General features: G+C 42.7%; 1 protein-coding gene across 1 annotated transcript in view; it reads left to right on the top strand.

Annotated features, from left to right (window-relative positions):
- The window catches only part of mink1 (misshapen-like kinase 1), a 48737-nt gene that overhangs the window by 7519 nt on the left and 26143 nt on the right, over positions 1-15075 (top strand). The window contains exons 2-11 of the mRNA XM_064349571.1: positions 6962-7027; positions 7570-7752; positions 10564-10674; positions 10946-11036; positions 11419-11549; positions 11844-11898; positions 12559-12637; positions 13055-13230; positions 13650-13719; positions 14070-14280. Coding sequence (XP_064205641.1) covers positions 6962-7027; positions 7570-7752; positions 10564-10674; positions 10946-11036; positions 11419-11549; positions 11844-11898; positions 12559-12637; positions 13055-13230; positions 13650-13719; positions 14070-14280 — 1173 coding nt within the window. The remainder of the gene's footprint in view (positions 1-6961; positions 7028-7569; positions 7753-10563; positions 10675-10945; positions 11037-11418; positions 11550-11843; positions 11899-12558; positions 12638-13054; positions 13231-13649; positions 13720-14069; positions 14281-15075) is intronic.

Here is a 15075-nt window from a genome sequence, read left to right as displayed (position 1 = left end):
TTTATAAACACCCCTTCTAGCTGACTAGAATTTAGTTGAATTGAATTACTTTATTTAAATAATAATAATAAATGAATCAACAACCACCATCACTGAATGTGTGTCAACCTGGAGATAATAACCAAACAACTCCATTTTGCCAATCCTCCTTACATATTATTTAGGCTGTTGAACTGGCAGCCAAAAAGAAAGGCTTGCCCATTGCATGCAGAAATGCATACCTGTGCTGAAATTATTCTTTTTTTATCTCATTGAGCTACTCAATTGATTGGGAGCCTTTGCTGAGATTAGAGTGGGCAGACAGTTTTGTAGGCGTAGGATAGCACGATAACGCCACTTGTCACTGTGCTGGCAGTGAGAAGGCGTGATTTGAAGAGGAGAAAATTTCAGCTATGGGTTGTCCATGACACACTTGACTTAAAGGGAAATGCCACCCTGGGGTTTTCTTATATTTATAGAAGAGTAGCTGCCCTCCTGATTAAAATGATCTCTCGGACAACTCCTTCATGTTGTGAGTGCCGAGATGTAGCCCCAAACTACTGCGCATGCTCCTGCTTCTTGCTTTACTGTGGACTACAACTGGGCTGGCGCGCTTACAGTCTATGGGCAGGCATTAGACAACTCCAGTCATAGGTTGCCACTCCTACTGAATGCAAATGGAGGGTCTGGGTGTTGCTACATGGCCTGGAAGCCATTCTTCGAGAGGGCAAGAAAGCTAGCCAGTTCAGTTTAATTTTGTGTTTGAGTTCTACCGAAAATAAAATTTCAGTTTCGTGTAGTGCTGCAAATTGAAGGGCTTAACATTGGCAAAAGAATGAATTCATTTTTATCAGTTACTGCAAGATGAGAGTGAGAGAAAACAATGGCTGACTGTAATTGAGAATGCTATCCTCCTATGTGAGTGTGTGGCTGGCACTTTCACCTGGAGGGTTTTGAGGAGGAAATTTGGGTGAGACTACTGAACATACTGTGCGACCGTCTGTCTGCTCGGTCAGAGCCTCTTTCACCTAGTATGGGAGGCCGGGAGGAGGTATCTCCAAAATCAAATTACCTGCCCTTTGTAGTTCTTCAAATACAAGCAAGGGAAGAGGTGTACGTCATTATGACGTATAGGCCAAATTTGCTCCTTCCAGTGCTGCTATTTCTGTGCTGAGGTTACTTTGGCCAGCCACTTAGAGAGACATAATCAGTTGCCCCTTGATCTGTTAAATGATGTTAATGTTGTTTTGCAGTGGAATTTGCATTTTAGGTTCAGTCAGGAACCTTTGGTCCCTTGGAACCAAAGTGCGACCAAGGTAAATGAGCAGAACCCTGGGAACCTGTGAGACTGTATTGCTAATGCACAGATGCTTCTGGATGACCCTGAAAGCATGCCGCAGTGTTGCATCTAAATAAGATCTGAGTTTTAAATTGATTTTTTATGACAAAAAATATAAAAGGTGGTATAGGAATAATCAAAGGATGAATGTCAGGTATTATTGCTGTTTATAATTTTAATTATTTTATATTTTAATTTAATTTTAATGGGCAGATATTAGGGAGAGCATAGGGGAGTGGTGCAGGTAAGATTTGTGGGAGTTCGCTTCTTCAAGACCAATCATGCTGTTGTCTGGTATTACTTCAAGTCATCTTGGTCAACGTTTACTAATTCCGTGTTGGGTTAAATGTACAGACTTGTGTTTACTTGCATAAGAGAGCTCCATTTTTCTTCTAGTTGATTATATTCCTCTGTTTGCATTGTGTTTGCTATTTGCTTTTTATTATTTCACTGCTACTGCTCTGTCAGATTCCCTAGATACTGGCATTTGTTTAATTGTAATATTTAACTATTCATGTCATTACAGTGGCTCAAATCATGTTTCCAAAAGCATATAGGTCTACATGGGTACAATGAGCTCCTTAATGTCTGGGACAAATATGTATGTTTTCTAGATTTAGCTCTGTACTCCACAATTATACAATTCACATATGGTTTAAGTGCTCATTCTCAACTTTTATTTAAAGGTAATTTTAAACTCTTTTGTTTCACCAGGTAGAAATGTTTGGGACATATTAGTGTTATGTAAATGAAAATAGTCCTGTTTACTACCTTATTGCAGGTCCTTTGCATGCAATGACTGATTGACGTCTATGACCCACAGACATCGCCAGGTGATGAGTAGTTTCTCTGGTGATACTCTGCCAGGCCTTTACTGCAACCATCTTTAGATCCTGCTTGTTTCAGGTGGCTAGTTTGCTGAAGGTTTCTCTTCAGCATTTGAAATGAATGTTCATTTGGATTTAGATTTAGGTAGAGGGTGATTGACTTGGTCGGTCAAGAAGTTTCCAGTTTTTGGCTTTGAAAATCTCCGTTGTTGCTTTATTAATATGTTTGGGACCGTTGCCCAGCTGTAAGATGCAGTGCTGTCCAATGAGTTTGAAGGAATATGATTAAACTTGGCCTCCACACTCTGCGCTTTCCATCGCTGTGATATAGGTGAATTATGGTCTCATCTGTCCACAAGACCTTTTCCAGTCTGCAGGGACTTTTACATAGGCTACTTCTTAGCTAACAGTAACCTGGCCATCCTGTTTTTGCAGCTAAAGTGGTATGCATCTTGCAGTGTAGCATCTGTAGTTCTGTTAGTGAAGTCTTCTGAGGACAGTACTCACTGACACATCCATGCCTGCCTCCTGAAGAGTGCTTCTGATTTGTCGGACAGGTGTTTGGGTTTTTTTTTTCTTCATTATGGTGAGAATTCTTCTGTCATCAACTGTAGAGGTCTTTCTTGCTGTTGGTCAGGACGCAATTGTTTGTGGAGTTTGAGGGGTTTGGAAACCTGCGGTTTGAACTGCTTTTTTATGCTTTCTGAGAATTTATGTGAAAAATATGTCATTAGCAATTCTGCTATATTTCAGTTTGGGTATGGTAACATGCAAATGCATTATATAAGCTGGATGGCTAGATTGATGTCCATGCAAACAAATGATACTGATGGTGTTCCTTTCGGTATTGTGTATTATTTTAGATGGAGAATTCACCTTGTAATCAATGTTACCAATTGATGTATATAAGTTATGTGCCATTAACTAAGAAACGAGGCGACAGCCTCTGGTAAACCAGCTGCGATGACGAAAAGGACAAGCTGTCCGTGTATGCGTGTGTGCTGTCAGGCAGGAAGATGGTAATAATGATGTAACCAGTGTACTAGATGTGAGAATGTGAGATATTAGTTCTCTCCCGCTCTCTCTTTCCCTCTGATTTGGCACAGTGAGTTTGGCCAGACCTCTCCAGGCAGCACTGTTAGGCCTATTCATTGCTCGGTGAGAGGAAGGAAAAGAAGGAGCGGGAGGGAGGGAGGGAGAAAGGTTTGAGTGATGATTCATTTCAGCTCATTGTTTGATAGCTGTCCCATCTAACACCCACTCCCTGCCACACAGAAACACACACACACACATACCCTACCTGTACCTCTACATGGCTATGTCTTAAGAAAATTAATATGATGCATTTTTCAGTGGGAATGCAATCTAATACTGTAAATAATGTTGAAATGTCTACATAATATCCAAAGATGTGCAACTAGTTTGTGTAGTACTAACAAAATATTCTTCGTTAGAGCAGGGAACAAGACAAGCTGGTTATTGTCCCTTCTTAGCTCTATGAACTCATCTGGAGCTCATCTGAAGGAACCAAGAAATGTTACTGTGAGCTACTGCAGACCTTCAAAAATAAAAAAATCTATTTCAAACAGCCTATTGATTTTAGTCTTTTTGTTTTTACTTTTTGATACATTCATAATTATTTTGTTATCCATTCATAATTCAGTTTGTTGTCATTTAATTTGAAGGAACCTCTTACGATTAGTTGCAGCTGAGCCTCTTGTAATGATGCTGAGCCTGCTCCCTCGACAGACATTTTGGGCTCATGAAATTCAGTTCCATTTTATATTACATTTTACCCATTCAGGAGATGCTATTGTCTAGAACAGCTTACAGTCTTTACATGCAGTCCATTTATGCAGGTGGACATTTACTGAAGCCATTCTGGTCAAGTACCTCGCTCAAGAGTATGACTTCAGTGCCCTACCTGGGAATCAACAAGTCCGTCCATTATATCCTGCTGCTACTCAATTATCATGGTCATTTGAGATTGAGTTGGAGGCAGAATACATTGTCGGAATGCATTTAGGAATATTTTCTCTGACTTCCTGGATGATCAGCTTGGCTGGTCATTACACATATCATTACCAAACCTTTAAAAATTGATCTGGTCTGCTACACACAGAATTTATGTTTGCACACAATAGCTCACTGGGTAGCGTGTTTGCCTAAGGAACTTTTTGGATGACTGATCCGGGTTCGAATGCCCCCTCTCTCACGAACACTAGATTGCTGGCTAAACTCATTTATGTTCCTGAAATCCAAATAAAATACAACTACTCTTTAGACAATTCTGCTTTTGCTGAGTTTAATGTTAGGTACCTTGCTAATGAGACAGGCCAAGTGTATGACTATATTCTTTGTGGGCCTGGAGCATTTATGATGATGTAATCAGGCAGGAAACAGAAGAAGAAGAAAGGAAAAAAATCAAAATGGAGCTTTATTGTATGGACGTGAGAAGTTGTGAATTCTTTTTGTTGAAATGGGGTCAGAAGGTACAGAAATTAATGTTTTTAAGGGCTGAGAGTCTGTGGTCATTGTGGTTATTTCTATAGGGAACCCTGAAGTGCCAAACTCTTGGCGCTGTATAGGTATGGGGGTATGCCTACCTGGCATACCTGCCATCCCAATATTACCTTGATTTGTAATTTAATATGTTATTCAATTGCTGCAGGAATGCCATTATGGAAAACCTAGGAAATGGACTGCTGTCAGTTTTTTAAAGCTAGTATAGTTGGCTGTGATCTAAACCATTTCTTGAGTGGAAGTTTGGTATTTGCTGAATCCAGTTGTGTGTCACCTAATTTTTTGTCCGTCTCCATTCCCCAGAGTTGAGTATGAGGCTGGTTGCTTCATTTCTGGTTGTTAACATATTTAGTACACTCTGGTATGTACAAACCATATATATGGTACATGCAGATTCACAATGGAATTTCCTTAAATCCACAGGAGAGCTGTGGCTATGTTTATTTAGATTTTAATGAGGATTAGATCAGCCTGATGTTAGAAACATGAAAGGATTTCATATTTGTTTGTTTTTTTAGTTATGCAATGAAGAGCTGTACAACATAGATAATTACTGTAGAAAAGGAACAACATAAGTGATCTACATCTACAGTGTAGTTAAAAATAAAATTCAGCTGGAGCTATATAAGTGTTTTAATGAAGTAGCTAGCTCCTTGTACTTAACTTAAGTCTGTTTTACATTTTGTTAGAAAGAGAGAGGTATTACTCATTTTTGAGTATAGAATTTGAGAAAGTGGGTTAGGGGAAACCTCATAATAGTCAACAGTCTTTCAAGGCAGGGAGTCTACCTCCATCTCCATAATAAAATATGTAATTGACATAGGCCTAGTTTTATCTATGTGACAAATTTCTTTTATTCGAGAACATCAGGTTGTTGCTGCCCGTGTGTGCTATCTTTTAAGAACTCATGTTTTACATAAATATTCATCATCTGAACTCATTGCATTATTTTTTTTTCTTCATTTCAAGCCAGAGCTTTTCAGTTTGTTGCTATGCCTGCTGGAAAGAAGAGTGGAATTGCATTTTATTTTATAGTCGTTAAGGGCAGAGTAGTAAAACCGTGAAACTGTAGTACCCTCTGTGGTTTGGGTTTAGTCTTAGTGGGCCTTGCCCCCCCCCCATACAGAAACCAAATGGAACAAACTTAATTTTGGTGATGCTGAACTTTACCCCTTTGGGGTAAAGTTGATGAGGATTGTTTTACACCCATTGTAGATTATGTTCATCCTTGTAACACTGATTTATGTACACTCAAAAAGTAACCCAGTAGCTTTCAGAATGAATATGGAGAAATCAACGTTGAAACTTGTGGTAAATGTGGTAGGAGGACATGTTGCTCTGAGCTGGGGCTTTGTCAGTTTGACACACGCTATGTTTAGCCTACATGCACACCAGTATCCCAATTATTGGGAACAATCAGTTTATGCTAGTATATAGATTATTGCGTACGCATGGATGTAAGTAATACAATTGCTCCAATAGCTGCATTTACACAATTGTTTCCATACTCTGCGTATGCTCGATGGAAAATGTGTACACGGCAGCCAAGCTTATTTTCATCCAGGATTGTTGATTTCTGCCTGATATGCGCAGTTTCAAAAAGGCAAAAGAAATTGGAATACAACATCTACATGAACCAAAAAATCTAAAGATTGGGCAAAAATCCTGGTGTGCTAATTGGGTTTTGCAGCCCAGTTGTGAAATTCTTGGGCCTGGGACACAATTATTGTAGCATTCCCAGGCCCTGGTTGTCCCCTCCCTGATGATAGCCCTAGTGTACATGTAAATGCACCCAGCAAAACTCATAATTAAATTCAGCCATTGGGAATGGCCTCTGTGTGTGTGTGTGAGTGTGTGTGGTTATTGGCAGTTAGACAAAAATGCGAACCTTCAACCTCTCTATGGCTGGTAAGGGAAATGTGACTTGTTTATTTCAAAGTGTAATACTGTAACCTTGAGTTTGTCCATAAGCAAAGATTGCTATTGTTCTTGTATTTTCAAAACCTTCCAAATGGCACCTGGTGTGTCAGTTTCAATTTCAGTGAAATTTTGTTCTAAAAATAAGAACATGAACTTATTTCATGAAGTGGAAACAAGATTTATTTGTGTCTTGCACAATCCTGGTAATTGGTTGTGTTCTGGGTAATATTCTCAAAGCATTGAAGAATGAAAGGTGCCCTATTGTGTAGCTATTTTCAGTTTTTGATTGTTTCAGCTTTCTTTCCTGTTCCATTTGCTTGTGCTGTGATTGAGCTGTCTGTTCTCTGATAACCAGTCTCTGTCTTTCTGACAGGACCCAGCTGGGATCTTCGAGCTGGTTGAGGTTGTGGGCAATGGAACTTATGGACAGGTGTACAAGGTGAGAGACAATCAAACAGATTCTAATAATCTACATGTCCTCTTTGAAATCAGTCTATAATTACTGTGTCTGATTTTCACTAATATTGTCTGCTTAGTTCAGCTTAAATGTTCTCCCCACTTGTTAGGGCTCAGGGAGGCAGATTGTATGGGTGAATGAAGGCTTAATTGACAGGTGATTAGATCAGTGGGGGCAGTATAGCACAAAGCATTGCAATGAGGAACTGGAGATGGGTGCTGAGCTGAAGAGAGAGGAACTAGAGCAGACTTTTACCTGGTTTGAATCACATTTGCCACCAAAATACTCTGTTTTTGAAATGGTGGTCTTATTTGTTCTTTCACCAGGTAAGAAAAAGTTTATATTTTCATCAGCAAGGTTAATTGTTCAGAGAAGGGAATTGTTAGCAATGGCCCTTTTTTTACGAAAAGCAGATCTGTGAATCTTCATGTGCTTGATTTCATCATCCCTCTCCACTCCCTTCCCCTCCCACTCTTCCTCTCGCGCCATCCTTGTCACCCCCCCTCTTCATCCCTTCCTCCCAGGGTCGTCATGTTAAGACCGGCCAGCTCGCTGCCATCAAGGTGATGGATGTGACGGAGGAGGAGGAGGAGGAGATCAAAGCGGAGATCAACATGCTGAAGAAGTACAGCCACCACCGCAACATCGCCACCTACTACGGGGCCTTCGTCAAGAAGAGCCCCCCCGGGCACGATGACCAGCTCTGGGTGTGTGGGCACGTTCGTCTGTCAGTCTGTCTGCCTGTCTGTACCGAGTTTACTCCATCAGGCAGGGGCCGTGCTTTGTATGAGCGAGTGTGCGAATGTGTGAGTGAATGAGAGCCTCAGTGAGTGAGTGGGAGTGAATGTGAGTGTGTGACAGTAAGTCATAGTGAATGGGAGTGTAAGGGAGAAATCATTAGGGTGAGAAAGGTGTCGGAAAAAAAGACTTAATGTTTTCCGCTCATTTGTTATCCCTCCCGTTATTTTATTACTCCTTTTATGTTTGGGGTCAAGTTGACCCCAGCAGTTTACACTGATATAATATTATGACCATAACTGAAGTACTGTATAAGAAAAATGAATCTATTGCATAATACAACATGAAGCGAACAGAAGTCCTTGCTTTGAATTAACTCTCCGTACTCCCTCTGCTTTTCCCTCTCTCTGAAGGAAGTTAAAAAAAGATGGTGATCTGTGTGCTTTCCTTTATTTAAAAAAAAAGTTGGGTGGGGACTGAAAAACATACCTGGGTGATTCCATATGGATAGACTATGGCTGCCAGGAGGTTGTCAAGCAACTTGCCCCAAATGTGTCTTTGGGCTTCTTTTAAATGCCATCCTGAGCAAACCTGCCAAGCCTCCAATTGCCCAAATAAGGTCTGACCAGAACAGCGATGGCACCTTGTCACCTTGATTTTTTATTTTTATTTTTTTGGGTGGTAATTATCTCCACCTCCAGCCTCAGGATAGCTGAGCAGGTGACAGTGAATTAAGAATTGCCCTTGTTACTTATACACACACTCACACTCACCTCGCACGCGCACAGATATACAGTATGTATACATTTTAATATGTATACATGCAGTTACATGCAAAAGTAGCAGGGCAGTGACACAATTTTAGTTGTTTTGTCTCTGTGCTCCAGCACACTGAATATGAGGTTACACTGCTGACTGACGGCTTTAATTTGAGTGTATTTATTTACAACCATATTGGGCAAACCCTGTAAGAAGTACAGCGTTTTTCATTTTTATGCATATTTTTGAATGATTATTTATGTATTGATTTAATAACTGTTCCTTTTAAATGTGGTCATTTAATCGATTTTGTCACCCAGCCCAGGGCTGTATATATCAAATTCCCACTCCAATCTGGAATGTCCAACTGTCTGCCAACACAGCTGCTTTCCATACGCAAACCATCCAGCCAGTTCGGGAGCGCCCGAGACATCCAAAGTTCTCCTCTGTAACACGTGGTTCTGCCAGCTGTTTCTTTACACACTGCAGACCTCAGCTAAGCTTGTACATAGCAGTGTCGAAGAAAGACCTTTCATACGCCGCTTTGTATGAAGTCTTACAAGAACATTTTGGCCAGTGCGGGTTGTTTGAGACGAGAGCGATGAAACGAGAATCCTTAAAAAGAATTGGACATATTAATATAAAGTGAAGTAAAATTGACATATTTAGTACTTTGTTGCAGATCATTTGCATTCAAGGACTGCCTGTAGTCTGTGAACCATAGACATCACCAGACGCTGGGTATCTTCCCTGGTGATGCTCTGCCAGGCCTGTACTGCAGCCATCTTCAATTTGTGTTTCGGGATATTTGCCGTCAGTCTTGTCATGTGAAACATATTTTCAGTTGGATTCAGTCAACAGTCAAGATCATTCCACTTTTTGGCCCTGAAAAACACCTTGGTTGTTTTAGCAGTGTGTTTGGGGTCATGGTCTTGCTGCAAGGTGAAGCACTGTCCTGTGAGTTTTAAGGCATTTGGTTAGATCTGAGCACATGAGATGTTTCTGTACACTTCAGAATTTATCCTTCTGCTGCCATCAGCAGTCATATCATCAGTGAAGAGAAGAGAGCCATTACCTGTGACCGCCATACATGGCCAAGCCATAGCACTACCTACCTCCACCATGTTTCACAGGTGAGAGGGGGTTCTTTGGATCGTGAGCAGTTCCTTTCTTTCTACACACTTTCCTCTTTCCATCACTTTGGTGCAGGTTAATACTCGTCTCATCTGTCCATAGGGTTTTTTTTCAGAACTCGACAGTTTTTTCTGGTGTCGTCTTCTCTTTATGGTAGTCTTTGGCACATCTAAATGGTAAATGGACTGCATTTATATAGCGCTTTAATCCAAAGCGCTTTACAATTGATGCCTCTCATTCGCCAGAGCAGTTAGGGGTTAGGTGTCTTGCTCAAGGACACTTCGACACACCCAGGGCGGGGTTTGAACCGGCAACCCATCGACTGCCAGACAGTCGGTCTTACCTCCTGAGCTATGTCGCCCCACATCTATGCCTACATCCTGTAGTGTTCTTGGGCTGTTCAGCAGTTAACAAAGATTTGTCTTCACAATTGAAAATAATTATTTGGTCATCCACTACAGTGGTCTTCTGTGGTCTACCAGGTCGTTTGCTATTGCTGAGCTCACCAGCTCATTCTTGCTTCCTGATCATCTATCAAACAGGTGACTTCAACGCACACAATGTTTTTGCTAAGCATAGATTGATTTATTTTCATTTTTCAGCCTCATGATGGCCTGCTTTACTGGCATTGACACTTATTTGGTCCTCATGTTGAGAGACAACAGCAACAGACTCCAAATGCAAATTCCACACCTAGAATCAACTCTAGACCTTCTGTTAGCTTTCTTGTGCGTATACTGATGATGCAAAGACACCGTCTCTTTTCGGAGTGGGGTGGTATCTTCTTTAATGTGCTTCTCGTAACCCTGTTTCTCTAACGGTGCTTGAGGGTGTGGGGGTGTACGTGTGAGTCACTGGTGTTTATAGCTCTGCTCTTTCCCTCCTAGCTGGTGATGGAGTTCTGTGGGGCTGGCTCCGTCACAGACCTGGTGAAGAACACCAAGGGGAACTCCCTGAAGGAGGACTGGATCGCCTACATCTGCAGAGAGATCCTGAGGGTGAGCAGGCTCACACAAACCATGCCCTTCTGCGGTGGCTGTCACTTCACTGCGTTAACTCCATATATGGAATTAACGGAAATGCAAATGGGAGACTGTGTCTCTCTTTTAATTATAATTACAATAAAGCAAATCTCCTTGTGCTCCACCCTCACTCCCACACCTTTTCTCTGTCTCTCGCCCCCCCCTTGTCTCCCTCCCTCTCCCTCCTCTCTCTCTCCCCTTCTGTCTCACTTTCTCCCTCACCCTCTTTTCCTCTCTCTCTGTACAGGGCCTCTCTCACCTCCACGCCCACAAGGTCATTCACCGGGACATTAAGGGTCAGAATGTGCTGCTTACTGAAAATGCAGAGGTCAAACTGGGTGAGTATGTTTGCTTGCGTGTGTCAGCTTGGCCATTCCCAATTTATAAACCCAACTTTAATTGCCTGAGTGTGTGTGCTGGCCTGCAGATTTAGATCTGTACAACATTGTATCTGGTTATTCTACTACAACCCACCCCCTCCTCAATGGACATTAAGGTGATTGTACTATATAAAAGTTTCAATTTTAGGAGAGGTATACTGTATTAATCTCTTAAACCATACTGGCCAAAACGCGATCACTAACCACAAGCAAGCAATATAATGACAGAAAGTATATTAAATGAATACAGAAAGATGCTCCAGTTTTGCTTGGTCAAGGGCAGTCCCAGAGTACTGTGACAGTGTTTTCAGTGTGTTTTCTTCCTCCTCCTCTTCCTTAGTGGATTTTGGGGTGAGCGCACAGCTGGACAGGACCGTGGGGCGCAGGAACACCTTCATCGGCACGCCCTACTGGATGGCTCCGGAGGTCATAGCCTGCGACGAGAACCCCGACTCCACCTACGACTTCAGGGTAATGCGTCATGCTCTTGCCTAAAGTATATAGCAAAAATATGAAATTTCACCCTGCTTTTAACATACTTTTGGAGGGCACTGTATGTTATAGATAGCACGGTTTACACGCGAAAGAGCATTTAAGTGTGCAAGTGTGTGCGCATGTGCATGCTTGTGTGTGCACATGAGTGCGAGTGTGTGCATGTGAGTGCGAGTGTGCGTGAGTATGTGTGCATGTGCATGTGCATGTGCATGACCGTGGGAGTGATAGAGTTGTCAGACTGAAGAACCTCCTGTTTCTGTCTCCCTGTAGAGTGATATCTGGTCTCTGGGGATCACAGCAATAGAGATGGCTGAGGGAGCTCCACGTGAGTTCAGGCACACACATGTACATGCACACATATATATACATACGCACCTGCGCACCACACACACACACACACACGTACACACACGCACACACACCTGCTGTATGGGCTTTTTATCTTATTAAGGTAATCTGTTTGTCTTTTTATTGTACATTTAATGTAAAAAATTTTTTACAAAAAACATCAGATTGAAACATGAAATCATGGAACTTTGAGAGGACAAATAAAATTAATTGAACAAACCCAGTAAAGACAGCACTTGAAGAAGGAATGAAATTTTCAAGAACTGTAGAATTTTTTTGATCACTGTTGGTTTGTTATTACAATTCGACTTTCAAAGTACTTCAAGTTCTGTAATTGTAATAATTTGTTAAACCACAGGAGAGTTTGCTCTAGTGTATTCGTTTAATTTGCTTATTGATTAAACAAAGTATTCATTTCAGTGCCACATTTGTTAGGTGAAATTATTGTATTTGTTGATAGACACACACACAAATACACACAGGTTGTGTGTGCTTGCTGTTTGGTGGATCTAACCTAACCTATTCCCATGCACTATAAAAGACAAAACAGACAGGAGGAACTGGAGCCGTGTGTTAATGAATGAATAATGTGAATGAGTGTACACCTCTGATTGCGTGTACTCTCTGTCTGTCTCAGCGCTGTGCGACATGCACCCAATGAGAGCTCTCTTCCTCATCCCACGGAACCCGCCTCCTAAACTCAAATCCAAGAAATGGTATTCAGATGATTATTTTTTTCTTTATTTTTTCTGTTCCCGGGTGTCTTTTGTTCTGTGACTTGAGCTTTTATTTTCTTTCCATATGCTTCTCTGTCCAGTATTTGTTTTTCTTCTCCTCTGCTTCCTTCCTGTCGTTCTCCCATAGCCAAGCAGCTGCTCTGCTTTTCAGAATTCCCAAATCCCTCTCTGTGTCTCTTCCTCAACCATCCTAATAGCCTCATCCCCGTCTCTTCCAGCCTGTCTCCCCTGTGGTCCCCTTTTTTGTGTACAGTGCCCCCCTTCACCTTCTCACTGAGCCATCTTCCTCTGTATGCTTTTATTTATTATTTGTTCCTCCTCTTTTCCTGCATGCCACTCTCCCTTTGTTCTGCCTTGGAAATGTTCATTTTTTGCTGCCGGACGTCCCTCCTCCAGGTCTAAGAAGTTCATAGACTTCATAGAGGGGTGCCTGGTGAAGACGTACCCCAGCCGACCCTCCACCGAGCAGCTGCTGAAGCACTCCTTCATCCGGGACCAGCCCACCGAGAGGCAGGTCCGCATCCAGCTCAAGGACCACATCGACCGCACCCGCAAGAAGAGGGGAGAGAAAGGTGAGGCCCGGCGCAGTGTGTGTGTGTGTGCGCGTGTGTGTGCGCTCGTGTGTGTGCGTGCGTCTGGCCACGTGTGTGTGCACGTGTGTGTTTGTGTGTGTGAGTGAGCATGCATGTTTGTATCCATGCACTGCCATTAGCCTTCTAGTGTCTGTTTATATATGGGTTTGTAAGTGTTAATTTGACTGCTTGTAAGCGTGTATTATTGTGCGTGTGTGGGTGCGTGCGTGAGAGACATCATCTCCAAGGCTACAAAAGGAGGTGAAGTACTGTGTGTATTGCATATGTGCTTTGCGTGTTCATAGTCATACATGTTTTGGCCTATGTGTATATTTTAGTGTACCTAAAAAAGTACCCTGTTCATAGTAACACTCTCTCACTCTTTCTGTCTTTCTCTTTCACTCTGTCACTCTCTCCAGAGGAAACTGAGTATGAATACAGTGGCAGTGAAGAGGAGGATGAGAACAGAGGGGATGAGAGAGAGTCAAGGTAACAGCGCTTTAGTCGTACTTTATACCTGCAAGCAAAGAGAGAAGATGACACATTCTGACACTGGCTCCTCTCCCTCTATCAAGTTCAAATGGCTTTTTTGGCATGAATGGAAATGAACCATTGTTGCCAAACCAATATAGTGTATAATGAATATTTGTATAAATAAATAACTAAACAAACCAATGAATAATAAAAGGCAATGGCTAATTTCCATTAACCGCAATTGTTCATGTTTTGCTGTCACATGACGTGACTCTGGTTTTTAGTTTACAAATGATCTCCCTCCCTTTCTTTATCACTCTCTCTCTCTCTCTCTCCCTCCCTCCCTCCCCTCCTCCCGTGCACAGCTCCATCCTGAACGTGCCGGGCGAGTCGACTCTGAGGCGGGACTTCCTGCGCCTGCAGCAGGAGAACAAGGAGCGGTCGGAGGCCCTGCGGAGGCAGCAGGCCCAGCTGGCGGCTCAGCGCCGCGACCCCGAGGAGCACAAGAGGCAGCTGCTGCACGACCGGCAGAAGCGCATCGAGGAGCAGAAGGAGCAGCGGCGCCGCCTGGAGGAGGTAGCGCTGCACGGGCCCGCTGCTGCGCCCAACGCGGTGTGCTGCGCTTTACCACACTTTACTGCGCTTTCCTGCGCTTTACCACGCTTTAGCGCTTTATCACGCTTTACCACACTTTACTGCGCTTTATCACGCTTTATCGCGCTTTACCATGCTTTACTGCACTTTACCACGCTTTACCATGGAGCACTGTGCGGTGCTGTCGCTGAGATACTGAGGAGGCCCTGCTGAAACAATACTGTTCTTTTACCCACCGCCGTTTACTGCACTTTCTTATGGTATGCTGTGCAGTACTGTCACACTGACCCACAGCAAGAGAGACTGGCCTGCAGGTTAAAGCCTGTGCTGTGCCGTTAGCCAACTATGTCTGGGACTCATGCTTTTGTTTGCGACAGGGGTAGGGCGGGTTTAAGTCAACCAGCGTTGCTTAGGTTACCGTTGCATTCGCACCCAGTAGCAGTGTGCCAAGTGCCCGCGAGCTACCAGCTGCAGCCAGCGAGCGGTCGGATCTGGGTTAGCTCTCCTGTAGCACTGTATGGCCTGCAGAGTGGTAAATACCGTAGTGCCTGGTTTCTGTGTGAGCATATCGGAGGAGTGCAGACACTTCCGCTGGGTGTATGAGCCAAGAGGCACAGTTGGGGATTTATAATCAGACAGAACAACAGTTAATAAAGGAAAGAAAAGAGCAGTCCCTGCTACTGTATAATGGTTTTTATTATTTCTTAGATACTTCCTTTGTTGTTTGGGGGCTACTGTGCCCCTGATAACAATCTAAATATTTAATTCAGCGTTTGT

This window comes from Anguilla rostrata, chromosome 9 (genome assembly GCF_018555375.3).
Source record: "Anguilla rostrata isolate EN2019 chromosome 9, ASM1855537v3, whole genome shotgun sequence".
Classification (NCBI taxonomy): Eukaryota; Metazoa; Chordata; class Actinopteri; order Anguilliformes; family Anguillidae; genus Anguilla; species Anguilla rostrata.
The sequence above is the reverse complement of the archived record's forward strand: the minus strand, read 5'-3'. Positions and strand labels throughout refer to the sequence as shown.